The sequence below is a fragment of the Chiloscyllium plagiosum genome, unplaced genomic scaffold (assembly GCF_037043375.1).
Source record: "Chiloscyllium plagiosum isolate Xiang-an unplaced genomic scaffold, Cpla_swu_hap1 HiC_scaffold_1, whole genome shotgun sequence".
Taxonomy (NCBI): Eukaryota; Metazoa; Chordata; class Chondrichthyes; order Orectolobiformes; family Hemiscylliidae; genus Chiloscyllium; species Chiloscyllium plagiosum.
Window position 1 is genome coordinate 164,980,634 of NW_028270139.1, and position 23,796 is coordinate 165,004,429.

Below are 23,796 nucleotides of genomic sequence, written 5' to 3' on the forward strand. Positions count from 1 at the left end.
ACCAAAATTGGAGGTGTAGTGGACAGCGAAAAGGGTTACCTCAGATTACAACAGGATCTGGACCAGATGGGCCAATGGGCTGAGAAGTGGCAGATGGAGTTTAATTCAGATAAATGCGAGGTGCTGCATTTTGGGAAAGCAAATCTTAGCAGGACTTGTACACTTAATGGTAAGGTCGTAGGGAGTGTTGCTGAACAAAGAGACCTTGGAGTGCAGGTTCATAGCTCCTTGAAAATAGAGTCACAAGTCGATAGGATAGTGAAGAAGGCGTTTGGTATGCTTTCCTTTATTGGTCAGAGTATTGAGTACAGGAATTGGGAGGTTATGTTGCGGCTGTACAGGACATTGGTTAGGCCACTGTTGAAATATTGCATGCAATTCTGGTCTCCTTCCTATCAGAAAGATGTTGTGAAACTTGAAAGGGTTCAGAAAAGATTTACAAGGATGTTGCCATGGTTGGAGGATTTGAGCTATAGGGAGAGGCTGAACAGGCTGGGGCTGTTTTCCCTGGAGCGTCGGAGGCTGAGAGGTGACCTTATAGAGGTCTACAAAATTATGAAGGGCATGGATAGGGTAAATAGACAAAGTTCTTTTCCTGGGGTGGGGAAGTCCAGAACTAGAGGGCGCTTGGGTTTAGGGTGAGAGGGGAAAGAAATAAAAGAGACCTACGGGGCAACTTTTTCACGCAGAGGGTGGTACGTGTATGGAATCAGCTGCCAGAGGATGTGGTGGAGGCTGGTACAATTGCAACATTTAAAAGGCATTTGGATGGGTATATGAATAGGAAGGATTTGGAGGGATATGGGCTGGGCGCTGGCAGGTGGGGCTAGATTGGGTTGGGATATCTGGTTGGCATGGATGGGTTGGACCAAAGGGTCTGTTTCCATGCTGTACATCTCTATGATTCTATTGACTCGAAACGTTAACTCTACTTTCTCTCCATAGATGCTGACTTGCCCCAGTAATCTCTGTTTTTGTGAACTGTCTTGTTCAAGCTCAGAGTTGCCAATTAGAGTTGATTGCAAATGAGTAGAATAACAAAGGCAGCCTTTACAAATTCAATTGGAAGAGATTTTGACTCAGTTAGCATTAGATATTGGATACGATGTCTGTCAGTTGAGAGACAGTGGAGGAGCCGAGAGAGAGGTCAATGTGAATTAGATCTGGGTGCCATTAGGGAATGTGTGAAAGCAAAGTTGTGCCTTTCAGCTGATCCTGCTGAGGGACAGCATGTAGATGAGAAGTAGGCACGATCAATGGATAAATCTTGGGGAAAACCAGAACAAATGGTGTGGGAACAGAAAGAGAAGCCATTATTGTTCTAGTGCCTACCATTAGATTATTAAGAACGACATGGTGAAATATATATGATTTATATAATAAATACCATTTTCGGGCTGGGATTTCAAAATAGTTGGGTCTTGATTCTTTCTGTAAAAAAAAAACTTAAAAAAAGGTGAGGTAGTCTTTCTGGAACAGTGACCTAATTCATTATGTGCCAGAGAGCAGATTTTTGCGAATTCTTGAAATGTTCATGGAAAATTGTTTATAATGTGATGATTTACAATAGGTAAAGTGGGATTGAAAGCCATTAGCTTGTTTGTTTGGTTCAGATTATTCACGGATTGATTTTATCTGAGTAAAGTTAGAGGTTGAAAGTTTTTAGGGCAATTTAGAGGAACCTGGATAGGGTCAGAAGCAAGGATAGTCTCTCCCATGGAAAAGATTAGATTAGATTACATTACAGTGTGGAAACGGGCCCTTCGGCCCAACAAGTCCACACCAACCCGCCGAAGCGTAACCCACCCATACCCCTACATTTACCCCTTACCTAACACTACGGGCAATTTAGCATGGCCAATTCAACTGACCTGCACATCTTTGGACTGTGGGAGGAAACCGGAGCACCCGGAGGAAACCCACGCAGACACGGGGAGAACGTGCAAACTTCACACAGTCAGTCGCCTGAGGCGGGAATTGAACCCGGGTCTCTGGCGCTGTGAGGCAGCAGTGCTGACCACTGTGCCACCGTGCCACCCACACGTTTTTTTCTCAAGCAGTTGAGGGAATGGGTGACTTCAACTGAAAACTGTAATTTGTACTACTTTTGTACCAGGATTGTTTGCTAAGAAATCCGTAGGTTATTCAGAGCAGAGAAAGCCTCATGTCTCAGTTTTGTAATTGTAAAATGACTCTCAGTTCACAGGACAGGAACAGGGAAAAATCAGTTTAGTCAAACTTAAAAGATTTGATCTCGAGGGGGTCACTTCTCTGGATTTGAATCTCTGTAAAGTGGTGATGTTGGGGAGTGTACAGCATGGAAACAGACCCTTCAGTCCAACTCGTCCATGTCGTCCAGATATCCTAAACTAATCTTGTCCCATTTGCCACCACTTGACCCATATCAACGGGACATGCCTATCCTGCACTATCTTTAACCTATCTTTGAAAGCCTCCCACATCTCAAATGTGGACTTTCCTTCAAATAGCTGTGTCCAATCCACATTTCCGAGCTCCTGCCTAATTTTGATATAATTGGCCTTGGCCCAGTTTAGTACTTTTCCCTTAGGACCACTGTCTTCTTTATCTACGAGTATTCAAAACTTACAGAATTGTGGTCACTGTTCCCAAAGAAATCCCCCACCGCAACTTCTACCACTTGGCCTGGCTCGTTCCCCAGTACCAGGTCCAATGTGGCCCCTTCCCTCGTCAGACTATTGACATAATGATTACTTAGATTACATTTTGTAGTTTCAATGACTATTTAGGTTATATTTTGAAGTTTCAATGATTATTTGGATTACATTTTGGAGTTTTAATAATTATCTGGCTATATTTTAGGCTGGGGTTTTCCCCTGAAGCGTTGGAGGCTGAGGGGTGACCTGATAGAGGTTTATGAAATCATGAGGGGCATGTACAGGATAAATAGAGAAGGTATTTTTCCCTGATGTGGGGGAATCCAGAACCAGAGGGCATAGCATAAGGGTGAGCGAGGAAAGATATAAAAGGGTGGTTATATGTTGGAGTGTTAATTATTATTATTTGGTTTATATTTTGGAGTGTTAATAAGAATTTGGTGTTTTAATGATTAGTTGAGTTATATTTAGGAGTATTAATGATTATTTGGATTGTATTTTGGAGTTTTAATGATTACAATTTCCCATTCACCTTCTGGTCTGTCCTACCTCTGAGGCGGGCTCTGCTCTGATTGGTTGAACCTAGCGGTGGGTGGTGAGGGTCAGGGGTCAGAGTTGAGAGGACAGCAAGATGGCGGCTCCCATGTGCGAGCTCTTCTCGTTCTGCAGAGACGCGGCCGCCGGGACACGGGTCGAGGTTCGGTTCATCAGTAACGTTAAGGTAAGCGAGGCCGAGGCCGAGGCCTGATCCTGATCCTGATCCTGGAGCAGCACCGGGCCAGGCGGCTCCGGGGACACGGACCCCGAGGGGGCTGCACCTGGGACAGGCCCCACTGGAGGGTCAGGGTCCTCCAGGTAAGAGCGGGGTCAGCAGGAGCTGGGATCCGCCGGGAGGGGGAGGGGCGGGGGGACAGAGGGACTTCTCCCAGAGAATGGAGCGTGAGGTTCATTCAGAGAGTCAGGGGGGGGGGGGAGTGTGGGATCCCTTCAGGAGAGTGAGGGGGGGAGGGGGGGGGGAGTGTGGGATCCCTTCAGGAGAGGGAGGGGGGAGGGGAGTGTGGGATCCCTTCAGGAGAGTGAGGGGGGGGGGGAGTGTGGGATCCCTTCAGGAGAGGGAGGGGGGAGGGGAGTGTGGGATCCCTTCAGGAGAGGGAGGGGGGAGGGGAGTGTGGGATCCCTTCAGGAGAGTGAGGGGGGGGAGTGTGGGATCCCTTCAGGAGAGTGAGGGGGGGGGGGGGAGTGTGGGATCCCTTCAGGAGAGGGGGGGGGGAGTGTGGGATCCCTTCAGGAGAGTGAGGGGGGGGGGGAGTGTGGGATCCCTTCAGGAGAGTGAGGGGGGGGGGAGTGTGGGATCCCTTCAGGAGAGGGAGGGGGGAGGGGAGTGTGGGATCCCTTCAGGAGAGTGAGGGGGGGGGGGAGTGTGGGATCCCTTCAGGAGAGGGAGGGGGGAGGGGAGTGTGGGATCCCTTCAGGAGAGGGAGGGGGGAGGGGAGTGTGGGATCCCTTCAGGAGAGTGAGGGGGGGGGAGTGTGGGATCCCTTCAGGAGAGTGAGGGGGGGGGGGGGAGTGTGGGATCCCTTCAGGAGAGGGGGGGGGGAGTGTGGGATCCCTTCAGGAGAGTGAGGGGGGGGGGGAGTGTGGGATCCCTTCAGGAGAGTGAGGGGGGGGGAGTGTGGGATCCCTTCAGGAGAGGGAGGGGGGGGAGTGTGGGATCCCTTCAGGAGAGTGGGGGGGGGGGGAGTGTGGGATCCCTTCAGGAGAGTGAGGGGGGGGGGGAGTGTGGGGTCCCTTCAGGAGAGGGAGGGGGGGGAGTGTGGGATCCCTTCAGGAGAGTGAGGGGGGGGGGAGTGTGGGATCCCTTCAGGAGAGTGAGGGGGGGGGGGAGTGTGGGATCCCTTCAGGAGAGGGAGGGGGGGGGGAGTGTGGGATCCCTTCAGGAGAGGGAGGGGGGGGGGAGTGTGGGATCCCTTCAGGAGAGTGAGGGGGGGGGGGGGAGTGTGGGATCCCTTCAGGAGAGGGAGGGGGGGGGAGTGTGGGATCCCTTCAGGAGAGTGGGGGGGGGGGGGGGGAGTGTGGGATCCCTTCAGGAGAGTGAGGGGGGGGGGAGTGTGGGATCCCTTCAGGAGAGTGAGGGGGGGGGGGAGAGTGTGGGATCCCTTCAGGAGAGTGAGGGGGGGGGGGAGTGTGGGATCCCTTCAGGAGAGTGAGGGGGGGGGGGAGTGTGGGATCCCTTCAGGAGAGTGAGGGGGGGGGGGGGGAGTGTGGGATCCCTTCAGGAGAGTGAGGGGGGGGGGGGAGAGTGTGGGATCCCTTCAGGAGAGTGAGGGGGGGGGGAGTGTGGGATCCCTTCAGGAGAGTGAGGGGGGGGGAGTGTGGGATCCGTTCAGGAGAGTGAGGGGGGGGGGGGAGTGTGGGATCCCTTCAGGAGAGTGAGGGGGGGGAGTGTGGGATCCCTTCAGGAGAGTGAGGGGGGGGGGGGAGAGAGTGTGGGATCCCTTCAGGAGAGTGAGGGGGGGGGGGGGAGTGTGGGATCCCTTCAGGAGAGTGAGGGGGGGGGAGAGAGTGTGGGATCCCTTCAGGAGAGTGAGGGGGGAGGGGAGTGTGGGATCCCTTCAGGAGAGGGAGGGGGGAGGGGAGTGTGGGATCCCTTCAGGAGAGTGAGGGGGGGAGGAGAGAGTGTGGGATCCCTTCAGGAGAGTGAGGGGGGGGAGAGAGTGTGGGATCCCTTCAGGAGAGTGAGGAGAGAGGGGAGTGTGGGATCCCTTCAGGAGAGGGAGGGGGGAGGGGAGTGTGGGATCCCTTCAGGAGAGGGAGGGGGGAGGGGAGTGTGGGATCCCTTCAGGAGAGTGAGGGGGGGAGGAGAGAGTGTGGGATCCCTTCAGGAGAGTGAGGGGGTAGAGTGTGGGATCCCTTCAGGAGAGTGAGGGGGGGGGAGAGAGTGTGGGATCCCTTCAGGAGAGTGGGGGGGGGAGGAGTGTGGGATCCCTTCAGGGGAGTGAGGGGGGGGGGGGGAGAGTGTGGGATCCCTTCAGGAGAGTGGGGGGGGGTGGGGGGACTGTGGGATCCCTTCAGGAGAGTGGGGGGGGGGGGGAGGAGAGTGGGATCCCTTCAGGAGAGTGGGGGGGCGGGCGGGGGGAGTGTGGGATCCCTTCAGGAGAGTGAGCGGGGGCGGGGGCGGGGGGGGATGACTGTGGGATCCCTTCAGGAGAGTGGGGGGGGGGGGAGGAGAGTGGGATCCCTTCAGGAGAGTGGGGGGGGCGGGCGGGGGGAGTGTGGGGTCCCTTCAGGAGAGTGAGGGGGGGGGGGAGTGTGGGATCCCTTCAGGAGAGTGAGGGGGGGGAGTGTGGGATCCCTTCAGGAGAGTGAGGGGGGGGGAGAGAGTGTGGGATCCCTTCAGGAGAGTGAGGGGAGGGGGAGGAGTGTGGGATCCCTTCAGGAGAGTGGGGGAGGGGGGGGGGGGGAGTGTGGGATCCCTTCAGGAGAGTGAGGGGGGGGGGGAGGAGAGTGGGATCCCTTCAGGAGAGTGAGGGGGGGGGGGGGGGGGGAGTGTGGGATCCCTTCAGGAGAGTGAGGGGGGGGGGGGGGGGAGTGTGGGATCCCTTCAGGAGAGTGAAGTGGGGGGAAGTGTGTGGGATCCCTTCAGGAGAGTGAAGGGGAGAGGGGAGTGTGTGGGATCCCTTCAGGAGAGTGAAGGGGAGAGGGGAGTGTGGGATCCCTTCAGGAGAGTGAGGGGGGGGGGGGGGGGGGAGTGTGGGATCCCTTCAGGAGAGTGAAGTGGGGGGAAGTGTGTGGGATCCCTTCAGGAGAGTGAAGGGGAGAGGGGAGTGTGGGATCCCTTCAGGAGAGTGAAGGGGGGGAGGGGAGTGTGGGATCTCTCCCGCAGAGTGAGGGTGGGATTCCTTCTGGAGAGTGAGGGGGGAGGGGTGGGGTGGAGTGTGAGATCTCTCCCGGAGAGTTGGGGGTGGGGGGGAGCGAGGGGGTGTGTGGGCTGAGATTCCTCCCAGAGATTGAGGGGGGAGGGTGTGATGTGGGATCCCTCCTGGAGAGTGAGAGTGAAGGGTGGGGAGTGGGATCCCTTCTAGAGAGTGAGGGGAGTGGGCTGTAGGATCTGGGATTCCTCCCAGCGTGGCGGTGGGTGGAGTGTAGGATCCGTTAAGGTGGGTTCTGGATCCCTCCCAGAGTGAGGGTGGAGGTGGGGTGTGAATCCTTCCCAGAGTGAGGAGGGTGTGGTGTGGGATCCAGGATCCCTCCCAGAGAGTGCGAGGCTGGGAATGTGTGGAGAATTTGGAGAATTGGTTACAGATGGGTTGTGGACTGTCCCCAGAGAGAGGGTAAGGTATGTTGCAGGGCTGTAGGATACTACCAGAGAAAGTTATTGGGGGTTATGGGGCCAATGACCCCCACCCCCAATGAGAGAGGAGTGGCGGGAGGTTGTGGAAGACCTGGGATCCCTTTGTAGAGAACGGCTGCCCTAGAAGTAGATAGTGGGAGGGGAGTTGGGTTCCTCAGAGAATTGGAAGGGAGAGTAAGAATCCAAGAGCTGGGGATGAGGGGTCATGATTACCCAGAGAGAGAGAGAGGGGAGTGGGGACACAATTCAGGTCATGTTTGAGCTTATTATAACATATAAGATATCTCATGGACTTGACAAGGTAGGTGCTGAAAGATTGCTTTTCCTTATAGGAGATTCAGGACCACTGGCCACAATCCTAGAATAAGGGAAATAAGGAGGAATTTCTTCTATCAGAGGATACTTAATCTGTGGTATTCTTTCACGCAGAGGGCTGCTAAAGTTGTATCCTTAGTATGTTCAAGACCGAGATAGACAGATTTTTAATCAATAAGACAATCGGGGTTATAGGGAAAAGGCAGGGAAGTGGATTTGATGATTATCAGATCAGCCATAATCCCACTGAATGGTGGAACAGACTCGATGGGCTGAATGGCCTCCTTCTGCTCCTAGGTTGTGTGCATTCTCTTTCTTACTGGAATGTTTCTTTACTGGCTATTCTGAAATATCCCTTAAATTTCTGCCAGTATATTTCTCCTTATTGATACCTCAATCTAACTTTCCAGTTTACTTTAGCCAGCCTTGTCTTCATGCCCATGTAGTTGCTTTGATTTAAGTTTAAAACACCAATGATTGATCCATTGAGTGCTGTAAGTTTTGAGAGACTAAATCTTTTCTATATTCTATGTTCTAAATCTTTTCATTTTTATTCTTTATGGGCAATAGACTATAAACGATAGAAATGGTCACTACTTTTAAAAAATGGAAAATATGCAATGAATTATAGAGTCATAGAGATGTACAGCATGGAAACAGTCCAACTCCTCCATGCTGACCAGATATCCTAAACTAATCTAGTTCCATTTGCCAGCATTTGGCCCATATCCATCTAAACCCTTCGTATTCATATACCCATCCAGATGCTTTTTAAATGTTGTAATTGGACCAGCCTCCACCACTTCCTCTGGCAGCTCATTCCATACATGCATCACTCTCTGCATGACAAGGTTGCCCTTAGGTTCCTTTTAAATCCTCCCCCTCTCACCCTAAACCTCTCCCCTCCAACCCTGGAAAAAGACATTGTCTAATTACCCTGTCCATGCCCCTCTTGATTTTATAAACCTCTATAATTCACAGCTTTGGGAAAACAAGTGAAGCTCTAACTGCTGCGTATGAGACAGTGTAGGTCTGGAGATAAATTAAGCCACATGCTCCACAGCTAGTGGTACTCTTCTGTCAAGTCCTTTTAGTCTCAACTTTGCAACCATAGTCCTCCTGGAACCCAAAGACTTTGGTTTCCCAGGAGCTGCTCAGCAGGTCTGCATCTGGAGCTGTTTCTGAATCAAACTGTTACGATATATAACGATGCACCTCGGGGGCAGATGGAACTTGAACCCATGTCTTCTGGAAACACTGTTCAGACAAATTAATACCACCTGGTTGTGTTCAGGGTAATTTTGCCCAGGTACAGTGTTTTGGTTGGCTTTCAATTTACACAAGTTGCCCACAGGTTCAGGAGAACCCAGCATAGGAATATGCCTCTGATTGATCAGATTGCAGTTTAACAGAATGCAGTGAGAGAAGTGAAACAGAGTAAAAGCAAGGAGACTTTGTTAGGCTGGCTGCCCAATCGCGCTGTCCCCTTTTTCTGTAAACTGGCTATCTCTCATTTTCTGTTGAAGGAGCAGGGATGCTGAGAAAGTGGTTTTAAAATCCAAAAACAACTAGTTAGACGCTGAATCCTGTCCAACAGCCATTGAACTAAAGATAATCATTGCTGTGCAAATAACCTCAAAGCAAGAAAAAGGATCGTCTAGTCAATCTGTCCAGTGACTGTGATTTGGAAATGCTCTACTGATGATATGTATTTTACTCTCTGTCTGTCTGTGTGTATGTCTGTCTGTGTGTATGTGTGTGTGTGTGTGTTGGGGGATGGTTTGGAAGGAGTAAAGTTCAAGTTGAGAGTTTTACAATAAAAAAAAAACGTATTTTAATTGTGACTGAAGGAACCTGGTGTGGTTTGTTTTCATCCTGGGTATCAGTCAGTCAAAGACAAATTGAAAATCACACAACACCAGGTTATAGTCCAACAGATTTATGTGGAAGAATTAGCTTTCGGAGCGTTGCTCCTTCATCAGGTGGTCCCCCTGATGAAGGAGCAGCGCTCTGAAAGCTAGTGCTTCCAAATAAGCCTGTTGGACTATAACCTGGTGTTGTGATTTTTAACTTTGTCCACCCTAGTCCAACACTGGCTCCTCCAAATCAGAGATAAATTGGCTCTTTCGGTAGTTTCATTTGCTCTGGGAATCGTGGAGCTCAATTTCCCGTGCGGTACCTCAGTGAGTCATGATAATATGAGATGTAAGAAGATGAGGACTGAGATAGACTGTGGTTGGACTCATTATTCAGTTTTGTGTTGGGTCTTTTGGATGAGCAGCCTCCCCCTAGGTTGTCAAACCATACCTAAGGCATTCACCAGACCCCTCTTCCTCCTTCAGGGCAGATCAACTGTCTCCAGTATTTCTGACAGGACTGCTCCATTTAAACTTTTTTGTTTCCAAGGGGAAAGGACTCTTCGCCAGTACGGATATAAGGAAAGGGGAGACCGTTTTTGTGGAGCAGCCAGTTGTTTCAGCACAGTTCCTCTGGAATGCCTTATACAAGTACAAAGGTAAGGTGCAGAGAGAGCATCAACTGGCAACACTCGTTGGTTCACACATTGGGCGAGTGCATTTGCCTCTCAGACACTCCCCCGCATCTGGTTACACCAGTGGACAGAACTGTGTGGCACTGTGGTCAAATTGTATGAGCATTCCATGTAATATCCAATGCATATGCAATATATATGTGCAATTCAATTCATGTGTAATTGCATGCAGTATACACTCAATTCCCACAATGTGCACGCACTTAACAAAATATGCAATATAGGATTTAGATAATATGCAACACATAACCCAGCCCAACAAAAGCATTCCAGGATTAATATTCTCAGGCAGCAAACCAGGGATAGTGTGTTCCACATCTGCAAGTCAAATGAACAGACTAAACTCTGTGATTAAATGTCCCCAGGATTGGAGCTATGCACTTAAAATCTGGCTCATTATCATCAAATACTTCTCAAAGGCAACTAAGGGCAAGCAATAAACGCTGGCCCAGGCAGCAAGGCCCACATCCCACGAGTGAAATTTTAAAAATCCCCACTGCTTTATTAAATTTCACCAAGAAAGGCAATCCCGATACAGCAGTTGGTTCTGGTACAATAATTGGTTACTCGAGGTGCTTCAGCATTCGAACAAGTAGGAATCAGCAACCAATGTGTTGTCACAACTGCTTAAGCTCCCCACCTCGTGATGTCCCTGTCCGGGGAGAGTTTGATGAGGACAGTGAAGGAGGAAATTTGAAACGGTTGCAATCCTGTCATGTCGTTGAATTTCTCTCCAGCCTGTGATTACTGTATGAGGTCCCTGGAATCAGCTGAGGAGAACAGCCGCAGACTGTCGGGAAACCCCACTTTGATCCTCCCGCACCCTGAACAGTGCAGCGTCCGGAAGGAGCTCCTGGATACTTGCCCTGCCTGCAAGGTAACGGACCTGCTGGCACAATGCACAGGCCACGCTCTGTTCAGTGAATCCACCTTGGACTAACATGTATTTGCTGCAAGGATCACATGGAGGGAGGGGGACAAGCTGCCTGTGAGCAAGTTGACATATCCAGGTGGGACTGCAACTTCAACTACAGACTGTGCACCACTGAAACATCTACCGTGACACAGAGCAGTGGAGGGGGATATGCTAGAGGATGTTGTTGGATTGTTTAACAGGTGGTAGGTGGTATCGTGAGTCAGTCCGGACCCTCAAACAGTCAGTGCATTGATCAGGGACAGTACGGACCCTCTAACGGTGGGGGGTGATCAGGGACAGGGCGGACCCTCTAACAGTGCGGGATTAGATTAGATTAGATTACTTACAGTGTGGAAACAGGCCCTTTGGCCCAACATTTCCACACCGCCTCTCCGAAGAGCAACCCATCCAGACCCATTACCCTACTCCTAACACTATGGGCAATTTAGCATGGCCAATTCATCTAACCTGCACATTTTTGGACTGTGGGAGGAAACCCACGCAGACACGGGGAGAATGTGCAAATTCCACACAGACAGTTTGCTGAGGCGGGAATTGAACCCGGGTTTCTGGCACTATGAGGCAGCAGTGCTAACCACTGTGCCACCATGCCGCCACGATGATCAGGGACAGTGCGGACCCTCTTACAGTGCAGGATGATCAGAGACAGTGCAGACCCTCTAACAGTGTGGGATGATCAGGGACAGTGCGGACCCTCTAACAATGGGGGATGATCAGGGACAGTGTGGACCCTCTAACAATGGGGGATGATCAGGGACAGTGTGGCCCCTCTAACAGTGGGAGATGCTCAGGGACAATGCGGGATGATCAGGGACAGTGCGGGATGATCAGGGACAGTGTGGACCCTCTAACAATGGGGATGATCGGGGACAGTGTGGACCCTCTAACAATGGGGGATGATCAGGGACAGTGTGGACCCTCTCACAATGGGGGATGATCAGGGACAGTGCGGGATGATCAGGGACAGTATGGACCCTCTAACAGTGCGGGATAATCAGGGACAGTGCAGGATGATCAGGGACAGTATGGACCCTCTAACAGTGCGGGATGACCAGGGACAGTGTGGACCCTCTAACAATGGGGGATGATCAGGGACAGTGTGGACCCTCTAACAATGGGGGATGATCAGGGACAGTGTGGACCCTCTAACAATGGGGGATGATCAGGGACAGTGCGGGATGATTAGGGACAGTGCGGACCCTCTAACAGTGGGGGATGATCAGGGACAGTATGGACCCTCTAACAATTGGGGATGATCAGGGACAGTGTGGACCCTCTAACAATGGGGGATGATCAGGGACAGTGTGGACCCTCTTACAATGGGGGATGATCAAGGACAGTGTGGACCGCCTAACAATTGGGGATGATCAGGGACAGTGTGGACCCTCTAACAATTGGGGATGATCAGGGACAGTGTGGACCCTCTAACAATGGGGGATGATCAGGGACAGTGTGGACCCTCTAACAATGGGGGATGATCAGGGACAGTGTGGACCCTCTAACAGTGGGGGATGAGCAGGGACAGTGTGGACCCTCTAACAATGGGGATGATCAGGGACAGTGCGGGATGATCAGGGACAGTGCGGGATGATCAGGGACAGTGCGGGATGATCAGGGACAGTGTGGACCCTCTAACAATTGGGGATAATCAGGGACAGTGCGGGATGATCAGGGACAGTGCGGGATGATCAGGGACAGTGCAGGATGATCAGGGACAGTGTGGACTCTCTAACAATGGGGGATGATCAGGGACAGTGTGGACCCTCTCACAGTGCGGAATGATCAGGGACAGTGTGGACCCTCTAACAATGGGGATGATCAGGGACAGTGCGGGATGATCAGGGACAGTGCGGGATGATCAGGGACAGTGTGGACCCTCTAACAATTGGGGATAATCAGGGACAGTGCGGGATGATCAGGGACAGTGCGGGATGATCAGGGACAGTGCGGGATGATCAGGGACAGTGCAGGATGATCAGGGACAGTGTGGACTCTCTAACAATGGGGGATGATCAGGGACAGTGTGGACCCTCTCACAGTGCGGAATGATCAGGGACAGTGTGGTCCCTCTAACAATGGTGGATGATCAGGGAGAGTGCGGACCCTCTAACAATGGGGGATGATCAGGGACAGTTTGGGATGATCAGGGACAGTGTGGATGATCAGGGACAGTGTGGACCCTCTAACAATTGGGGATGATCAGGGACAGTGCGGGATGATCAGGGACAGTGTGGACCCTGTAACAATGGGAGATGATCAGGGACAGTGCAGGATGATCAGGGACAGTGTGGACCCTCTAACAATGGGGGATGATCAGGGACAGTGTGGACCCTCTAACAATGGGGGATGATCAGGGACAGTGTGGACCCTCTAACAATGGGGGATGATCAGGGACAGTGCGGGATGATCAGGGACAGTGTCGACCCTCCAACAATGGGGGATGATCAGGGACAGTGTGGACCCTCTAACAATGGGGGATGATCAGGGACAGTGTGGACCCTCTTACAATGGGGGATGATCAAGGACAGTGTGGACCGCCTAACAATTGGGGATGATCAGGGACAGTGTGGACCCTCCAACAATTGGGGATGATCAGGGACAGTGTGGACCCTCTAACAATGGGGGATGATCAGGGACAGTGTGGACCCTCTAACAATGGGGGATGATCAGGGACAGTGTGGACCCTCTAACAATGGGGGATGATCAGGGACAGTGTGGACCCTCTAACAGTGGGGGATGAGCAGGGACAGTGTGGACCCTCTAACAATGGGGATGATCAGGGACAGTGCGGGATGATCAGGGACAGTGCAGGATGATCAGGGACAGTGTGGACCCTCTAACAATTGGGGATGATCAGGGACAGTGCAGGATGATCAGGGACAGTGCAGGATGATCAGGGACAGTGCAGGATGATCAGGGACAGTATGGACCCTCTAACAGTGCGGGATGATTAGGGACAGTGCAGGATGATCAGGGACAGTATGGACCCTCTAACAATGGGGGATGATCAGGGACAGTGTGGACCCTCTAACAGTGGGAGATGACCAGGGACAGTGTGGGATGATCGGGGACAGTGTGGACCCTCTAACAATGGGCGATGATCAGGGACAGTGTGGACCCTCTAACAATGGGGGATGATCAGGGACAGTGTGGACCCTCTAACAATGGGGGATGATCACGGACAGTGTGGACCCTCTAACAATTGGGGATGATCAGGGACAGTGTGGACCCTCTAACAATGGGGGATGATCAGGGACAGTGTGGACCCTCTAACAATTGGGGATGATCAGGGACAGTGTGGACCCTCTAACAATGGGGGATGATCAGGGACAGTGTGGACCCTCTAACAATTGGGGATGATCAGGGACAGTGTGGGATGATCAGGGACAGTGCGGGATGATCAGGGACAGTGCGGACCCTGTAACAATTGGGGATGATCAGGGACAGTTCGGGATGATCAGGGACAGTTCGGGATGATCAGGGACAGTGCGGGATGATCATGGACAGTGCAGGATGATCGCGGACAGTGCGGACCCTCTAACAATGGGGGATGATCAGGGACAGTGTGGACCCTCTAACAGTGCGGGATGATCAGGGACAGTGTGGACCCTCTAACAGTGCGGGATGATCAGGGACAGTGTGGACCCTCTAACAGTGCGGGATGATCAGGGACATTGCGGACCCTCTAACAATGGGGGATGATCAGGGACAGTGCAGGATGATCAGGGACAGTGCAGGATGATCAGGGACAGTGCGGACCCTCTAACAAGGGGGGATGATCAGAGACAGTGCGGACCCTCTAACAAGGGGGGATGATCAGGGACAGTGCGGGATGATCAGGGACAGTGCGGACCCTCTAACAATTGGGGATGATCAGGGACAGTGCAGGATGATCAGGGACAGTGCAGGATGATCAGGGACAGTATGGACCCTCTAACAGTGCGGGATGATGAGGGACAGTGTGGACCCTCTAACAGAGCGGGATGATCAGGGACAGTGCAGGATGATCAGGGAAAGTATGGACCCTCTAACAATGGGGGATGATCAGGGACAGTGTGGACCCTCTAACAGTGGGGGATGACCAGGGACAGTGTGGGATGATCGGGGACAGTGTGGACGCTCTAACAATGGGCGATGATCAGGGACAGTGAGGACCCTCTAACAATGGGGGATGATCAGGGACAATGCGGGATGATCAGGGACAGTGCGGGATGATCAGGGACAGTGCGGACCATCTAACAATTGGGGTTGATCAGGGACAGTGCAGGATGATCATGGACAGTGCAGGATGATCACGGACAGTGCAGAACCTCTAACAATGAGGGATGATCAGGGACAGTGTGGACCCTCTAACAATGGGGGATGATCAGGGAGAGTGCGGACCCTCTAACAATGTGGGATAATCAGGGACAGTGTGGACCCTCTAACAATTGGGGATGATCAGGGACAGTGCGGGATGATCAGGGACAGTGTGGACCCTCTAACAATGGGGGATGATCAGGGACAGTGAGGGATGATCAGGGACAGTGTGGACCCTCTAACAATGGGGGATGATCAGGGACAGTGTGGACCCTCTAACAATGGGGGATGATCAGGGACAGTGCGGGATGATCAGGGACAGTGTGGACCCTTTAACAGTGCGGGATGATCAGGGACAGTGTGGACCTTCTAACAGTGCAGGATGATCAGGGACATTGCGGACCCTCTAACAATGGGGGATGATCAGGGACAGTGCAGGGTGATCAGGGACAGTGCGGACCCTCTAACAAGGGGGGATGATCAGTGACAGTGTGGTCCCTCTAACAATGGGGGATGATCAGGGACAGTGTGGTCCCTCTAAAAGTGCGGGATGATCAGCGACAGTGCGGGATGATCAGGGACAGTGCGGGATGATCAGGGACAGTGCGGACCCTCTAACAAGGGGGGATGATCAGGGACAGTGTGGACCCGCTAACAGTGGGGGATGATCAGGGACAGTGTGGACCCTCGAACAGTGCGGGATGATCAGGGACAGTGTGGGATGATCAGGGACAGTGCGGGATGATCAGGGACAGTGTGGACCCTCTAACAATGGGGGATGATCATGGACAGTGTGGACCCTCTAACAGTGGGGGATGATCAGGGACAGTGCGGGATGATCAGGGATAGTGCAGGATGATCAGGGACAGTATGGATCCACTAACAGTGCGGGATGATCAGGGACAGTGTGGACCCTCAAACAATGGGGGATGATCAGGGACAGTGTGGACCCTCTAACAATGTGGGATGATCAGGGACAGTGTGGACCCTCTAACATGGGGGATGATCAGGGACAGTGTGGACCCTCTAACAGTGGGAGATGACCAGGGACAGTGTGGGATGATCGGGGACAGTGTGGACCCTCTAACAATGGGGGATGATCAGGGACAGTGTGGACCCTCTAACAATGGGGGATGATCAGGGACAGTGTGGACCCTCTAACAATTGGGGATGATCAGGGACAGTGTGGACCCTCTAACAATGGGGGATGATCAGGGACAGTGTGGACCCTCTAACAATGGGGGATGATCAGGGACAGTGCGGACCCTCTAACAATGGGGGATGATCAGGGACAATGCGGGATGATCAGGGACAGTGCGGGATGATCAGGGACAGTGCGGACCCTCTAACAATTGGGGATGATCAGGGACAGTTCGGGATGATCAGGGACAGTGCGGGATGATCATGGACAGTGCAGGATGATCACGGACAGTGCGGACCCTCTAACAATGGGGGATGATCAGGGACAGTGTGGACCCTCTAACAGTGCGGGATGATCAGGGACAGTGTGGACCCTCTAACAGTGCGGGATGATCAGGGACAGTGTGGACCCTCTAACAGTGCGGGATGATCAGGGACATTGCGGACCCTCTAACAATGGGGGATGATCAGGGACAGTGCAGGATGATCAGGGACAGTGCAGGATGATCAGGGACAGTGCGGACACTCTAACAAGGGGGGATGATCAGAGACAGTGCGGACCCTCTAACAAGGGGGGATGATCAGGGACAGTGTGGTCCCTCTAACAATGGGGGATGATCAGGGACAGTGTGGTCCCTCTAACAGTGCGGGATGATCAGGGACAGTGCGGGATGATTAGGGACAGTGCGGACCCTCTAACAGTGGGGGATGATCAGGGACAGTGTGGACCCTCTAACAATGGGGGATGATCAGGGACAGTGTGGACCCTCTAACAATGGGGGATGATCAGGGACAGTGTGGACCCTCTAACAATGGGGGATGATCAGGGACAGTGTGGACCCTCTAACAATTGGGGATGATCAGGGACAGTGTGGACCCTCTAACAATGGGGGATGATCAGGGACAGTGCGGACCCTCTAACAATGGGGGATGATCAGGGACAATGCGGGATGATCAGGGACAGTGCGGGATGATCAGGGACGGTGCGGACCCTCTAACAATTGGGGATGATCAGGGACAGTTCGGGATGATCAGGGACAGTTCGGGATGATCAGGGACAGTGCGGGCTGATCATGGACAGTGCAGGATGATCACGGACAGTGCGGACCCTCTAACAATGGGGGATGATCAGGGACAGTGTGGACCCTCTAACAGTGCGGGATGATCAGGGACAGTGTGGACCCTCTAACAGTGCGGGATGATCAGGGACAGTGTGGACCCTCTAACAGTGCGGGATGATCAGGGACATTGCGGACCCTCTAACAATGGGGGATGATCAGGGACAGTGCAGGATGATCAGGGACAGTGCAGGATGATCAGGGACAGTGCGGACCCTCTAACAAGGGGGGATGATCAGAGACAGTGCGGACCCTCTAACAAGGGGGGATGATCAGGGACAGTGTGGTCCCTCTAACAATGGGGGATGATCAGGGACAGTGTGGTCCCTCTAACAGTGCGGGATGATCAGGGACAGTGCGGGATGATTAGGGACAGTGCGGGATGATCAGGGACAGTGCGGGATGATCAGGGACAGTGTGGGATGATCAGAGACAGTGCGGACCCTCTAACAAGGGGGGATGATCAGGGACAGTGTGGACCCTCTAACAGTGGGGGATGATCAGGGACAGTGTGGACCCCCTAACAGTGCGGGATGATCAGTGACAGTGTGGGATTATCAGGGACAGTGCGGACCATCTAAAAATGAGGGATGGTCAGAGACAGTGTGGACCCTCTAAAAATGAGGGATGATCAGAGACAGTGCGGACCCTCTAACAGTGCGGGATGTTCAGATACAGTGTGGACCCTCTACCAATTGGGGATGATCAGGGACAGTGCGGGATGGTCAGAGACAGTGTGGACCCTCTAAAAATGAGGGATGATCAGAGACAGTGCGGACCCTTTAAAAATGAGGGATGATCAGGGACAGTGTGGACCCTCTAACAATTGGGGATGATCAGGGACAGTGCGGGATGGTCAGAGACAGTGTGGACCCTCTAAAAATGAGGGATGATCAGAGACAGTGCGGACCCTCTAACAATTGGGGATGATCAGTGACAGTGTGGACCCTCTAACAATGGGGGATGATCAGGAACAGTGTGAACCCTTTAAAAATGAGGGATGATCAGGGACAGTGTGGACCCTCTAACAATTGGGGATGATCAGGGACAGTGCGGGATGATCAGGGACAGTGCGGGATGATCAGGGACAGTGCGGGATGATTAGAGATAGTGTGGACCCTCTAACAATTGGGGATGATCAGGGACAGTGCGGGATGATTAGAGATAGTGTGGACCCTCTAACAATTGGGGATGATCAGGGACAGTGCAGGATGATCAGGGACAGTGCGGGATGATCAGGGACAGTGTGGGATGATCACGGACAGTGTGGACCCTCTAACAATGGAGGATGATCAGGGACAGTGCAGACCCTCTAACCGTGAGGGGATGATCAGGGACAGTGCGGACCCTGTAACAGTGGGGGATGCTCAGGGACAGTGCAGACCCTGTAACAGTGGGGGATGTTCAGGGACTATGCGGACCCTGTAACAGTGGGAGATGCTCAGGGGCAGTGCGGACCCTGTAACAGTGAGGGATGCTCAGGGACAGTGCAGAACCTGTAACAGTGGGGGATGCTCAGGGACAGTGCGGACCCTGTAACAGTGGGGGATGTTCAGGGACTGTGCGGATCCTGTAACAGTGGGGGATGCTCAGGGACAGTGCGGACCCTGAAACGGTGGGGGATGCTCAGGGACAGTGCGGACCCTGTAACGGTGGGGGATGCTCAGGGACAGTGCGGACCCTGTAACGGTGGGGGATGCTTAGGGACAGTGCGGACCCTGTAACGGTGGGGGATGCTCAGGGACAGTGTGGACCCTCTAACATGGGGGATGATCAGGGACAGTGTGGACCCTCTAACAGTGGGAGATGACCAGGGACAGTGTGGGATGATCGGGGACAGTGTGGACCCTCTAACAATGGGGGATGATCAGGGACAGTGTGGACCCTCTAACAATGGGGGATGATCAGGGACAGTGTGGACCCTCTAACAATTGGGGATGATCAGGGACAGTGTGGACCCTCTAACAATGGGGGATGATCAGGGACAGTGTGGACCCTCTAACAATGGGGGATGATCAGGGACAGTGCGGACCCTCTAACAATGGGGGATGATCAGGGACAATGCGGGATGATCAGGGACAGTGCGGGATGATCAGGGACAGTGCGGACCCTCTAACAATTGGGGATGATCAGGGACAGTTCGGGATGATCAGGGACAGTGCGGGATGATCATGGACAGTGCAGGATGATCACGGACAGTGCGGACCCTCTAACAATGGGGGATGATCAGGGACAGTGTGGACCCTCTAACAGTGCGGGATGATCAGGGACAGTGTGGACCCTCTAACAGTGCGGGATGATCAGGGACAGTGTGGACCCTCTAACAGTGCGGGATGATCAGAGACAGTGCGGACCCTCTAACAAGGGGGGATGATCAGGGACAGTGTGGTCCCTCTAACAATGGGGGATGATCAGGGACAGTGTGGTCCCTCTAACAGTGCGGGATGATCAGGGACAGTGCGGGATGATTAGGGACAGTGCGGACCCTCTAACAGTGGGGGATGATCAGGGACAGTGTGGACCCTCTAACAATGGGGGATGATCAGGGACAGTGTGGACCCTCTAACAATGGGGGATGATCAGGGACAGTGTGGACCCTCTAACAATGGGGGATGATCAGGGACAGTGTGGACCCTCTAACAATTGGGGATGATCAGGGACAGTGTGGACCCTCTAACAATGGGGAATGATCAGGGACAGTGCGGACCCTCTAACAATGGGGGATGATCAGGGACAATGCGGGATGATCAGGGACAGTGCGGGATGATCAGGGACGGTGCGGACCCTCTAACAATTGGGGATGATCAGGGACAGTTCGGGATGATCAGGGACAGTTCGGGATGATCAGGGACAGTGCGGGCTGATCATGGACAGTGCAGGATGATCACGGACAGTGCGGACCCTCTAACAATGGGGGATGATCAGGGACAGTGTGGACCCTCTAACAGTGCGGGATGATCAGGGACAGTGTGGACCCTCTAACAGTGCGGGATGATCAGGGACAGTGTGGACCCTCTAACAGTGCGGGATGATCAGGGACATTGCGGACCCTCTAACAATGGGGGATGATCAGGGACAGTGCAGGATGATCAGGGACAGTGCAGGATGATCAGGGACAGTGCGGACCCTCTAACAAGGGGGGATGATCAGAGACAGTGCGGACCCTCTAACAAGGGGGGATGATCAGGGACAGTGTGGTCCCTCTAACAATGGGGGATGATCAGGGACAGTGTGGACCCTCTAACAATGGGGGATGATCAGGGACAGTGTGGACCCTCTAACAATGGAGGATGATCAGGGACAGTGCAGACCCTCTAACCGTGAGGGGATGATCAGGGACAGTGCGGACCCTGTAACAGTGGGGGATGCTCAGGGACAGTGCAGACCCTGTAACAGTGGGGGATGTTCAGGGACTATGCGGACCCTGTAACAGTGGGAGATGCTCAGGGGCAGTGCGGACCCTGTAACAGTGAGGGATGCTCAGGGACAGTGCAGAACCTGTAACAGTGGGGGATGCTCAGGGACAGTGCGGACCCTGTAACAGTGGGGGATGTTCAGGGACTGTGCGGATCCTGTAACAGTGGGGGATGCTCAGGGACAGTGCGGACCCTGTAACAGTGGGGGATGCTCAGGGACAGTGCGGACCCTGAAACGGTGGGGGATGCTCAGGGACAGTGCGGACCCTGTAACGGTGGGGGATGCTCAGGGACAGTGCGGACCCTGTAACGGTGGGGGATGCTTAGGGACAGTGCGGACCCTGTAACGGTGGGGGATGCTCAGGGACAGTGTGGACCCTGTAACAGTGGGGGATGTTCAGGGACTGTGCGGACCCTGTAACAGTGGGGGATGCTCAGGGACAGTGCGGAGCCTGTAACAGTGGGGGATGCTCAGGGACAGTGCGGACCCTGTAACAGTGGGGGATGCTCAGGGACAGTGCGGACCCTGTAACAGTGGGGGATGCTTAGGGACAGTGCGGACCCTGTAATGGTGGGGGATGCTTAGGGACAGTGCGGACCCTGTAACGGTGGGGGATGCTTAGGGACAGTGCGGACCCTGTAACGGTGGGGGATGCTCAGGGACAGTGTGGACCCTGTAACAGTGGGGGATGCTCAGGGACAGTGTGGACCCTGTAACGTGGGGGATGCTTATGGTCAGTGCGGACCCTGTAACAGTAGGGGATGCTCAGGGACAGTGCGGACCCTGTAACGGTGGGGGATGCTCAGGGACAGTGCGGATCCTCTGACAGTGGGGGATGATCAGGGACAGTGGGGGATGATCACAGACAGTGCGGACCCTCTTACAGTGAGGGATGATCAGGGACAGTGCGGACCCTGTAACGGTGGGGGATGATCAGGGACAGTGCGGACCCTGTAACGGTGGGGGATGCTCAGGGACAGTGGGGGATGATCACAGACAGTGCGGATCCTCTGACAGTGGGGGATGATCAGGGACAGTGGGGGATGATCACAGACAGTGCGGACCCTCTGACAGTGGGGGATGATCACAGACAGTGCGGACCCTCTGACAGTGGGGGATGATCACAGACAGTGCGGACCCTCTGACAGTGGGGGATGATCACAGACAGTGCGGACCCTCTGACAGTGGGGGATGATCACAGACAGTGCGGACCCTCTGACAGTGGGGGATGATCACAGACAGTGCGGACCCTCTGACAGTGGGGGATGATCACAGACAGTGCGGACCCTCTGACAGTGGGGGATGATCACAGACAGTGCGGACCCTCTGACAGTGGGGGATGATCACAGACAGTGCGGACCCTCTGACAGTGGGGGATGATCAGAGACAGTGCAGAATGCCCCTGTAATCATGCTCTCTTTCTCTCCAGGAGCTGTACTGCAGTACTGAGTGCCGCCAGGCTGCAATGAAGCAGTACCACCAGGTCCTGTGTCTTGGCCCCTCAAAAGATGACCCTCAGCACCCCCTGAATCAGCTGCAGGAAGCGTGGCGGTGAGTGAAATTTTACCTGAACGTATTCCAACTTACAGCTTTCCCGACAAGCATGACAGGGTGGATACAGATAGAATACTTCCACTGGCTGTTGAGTCTAGAATCAGTAACATCTCAGGATAGAATAGACTAGAACAGCCTTTATTGTCATATATACTTAATGAGTGTAGGGACACGTTTATAAGTTCCAGCGCTGACTTAGATACAAAAGTACCTCGGCACAGCTTCTTTAGTTCCAAGATTTTAGCCAATACATAAAGAAAGCATTCAGCATGACAGGAAAGAGTTCAGTACAACAGACTACACTGCCATTTAGCTTCCAGTCCCCACTAGACCCTGGCTCCACCTCGTGCCGACGATGTGCCATGCCATGAGGCCGCCCACCATGCGGCACTCTGCCTGGAGGCCACTGCACCAGGCCGGGAGTCATTACTCGCCAGAGACTGAGGATCGTCCCTCCTCACGGGAGGTCAGTGTTGTTGTTGGTGGCCGGGAGTCAAAGCTAAAAAAGAAGGGAAAAAATATGAGGCGTAAGAAAAAAAGAAGAGAAAGAAGAAGAGTGGGTGGAGCGAATGGGTTGCAGTTTGAGCGGCCTACTCCGCTGCCACCTTGTAATGCAGAATAAGGGGTAGGCCTTTGAAGACTGAGATTGGGGTAATTCCTTCACTTGGATGGCAATGAATCTTTAGAATTCTCCTCCCCAGAGGACGATGAAAGCTCAGTCATTAAGCAGGTTCACAACAGGCATCAGTGTTCATGGTGAGCTGCCTTCTTGAACCGCTGTAGTCCATGTGCTCTGGGTTGACCCACAATGCCCTTAGGGAGGGAATTCCAGGATTTTGACCCAGCGATAGTGAAGGAATGGCGATTTATTTCCAAGTCGGGATGGCGAGTGGCTTGGAGGAGATGTTACAGTTGGTGGTGTTCCCATGTACCTGCTGCCCTTGTCCTTCTACATCGGTCGGGAGTTTGGAAGGTGCTGTCTGAGGATCTTTGGTGAATTTCTGCAGGGCACCTTGTAGATAGTACACACTGCTGCTACTGAGCTTCAGTGTTGGAGTGAGTGGACATTTCAAATGCTGGATAGAATGCTTGTTACGTGGTCTACTTTGTCCTGGATGAATTGAACTTGTGTTGCTGGGGATGTATTCAGGTGAAGTTGCTGTTGTCTCACTCTCAGGCCTCTGTGTCCTTCCTGAAGGGCAATATTTAAAACCCATTGAGCTAGTTGGTTAGGCCACTGTTGGAATTCTGGTCTCCTTCCTATCGGAAAGATGTTGTGAAACTTGAAAGGGTTCAGAAAACATTTACAAGGATGTTGCCAGGGTTGGAGGATTTGAGCTATAGGGAAAGGCTAAACAGGCTGGGGCTGTTTTCCCTGGAGCGTCAGAGGCTGAGGGGTGAGCTTATAGAGGTTTACAAAATTATGAGGGGCATGGATAGGGTAAATAGACAAAGTCTTTTCCCTGGGGTCGGAGAGT

The 23,796-nt window shown here is 53.2% G+C and overlaps 1 protein-coding gene across 1 annotated transcript in view; it reads left to right on the forward strand.

Moving 5' to 3' along the window:
• The first annotated feature begins 3,237 nt into the window (after positions 1 to 3,237).
• Positions 3,238 to 23,796, forward strand: part of smyd5 (SMYD family member 5) — a 42,688-nt gene continuing 22,129 nt past the window's right edge. The window contains exons 1-4 of the mRNA XM_043689023.2: positions 3,238 to 3,357; positions 9,709 to 9,817; positions 10,591 to 10,730; positions 22,194 to 22,315. Coding sequence (XP_043544958.1) covers positions 3,268 to 3,357; positions 9,709 to 9,817; positions 10,591 to 10,730; positions 22,194 to 22,315 — 461 coding nt within the window. The 5' untranslated portion in view covers positions 3,238 to 3,267. The remainder of the gene's footprint in view (positions 3,358 to 9,708; positions 9,818 to 10,590; positions 10,731 to 22,193; positions 22,316 to 23,796) is intronic.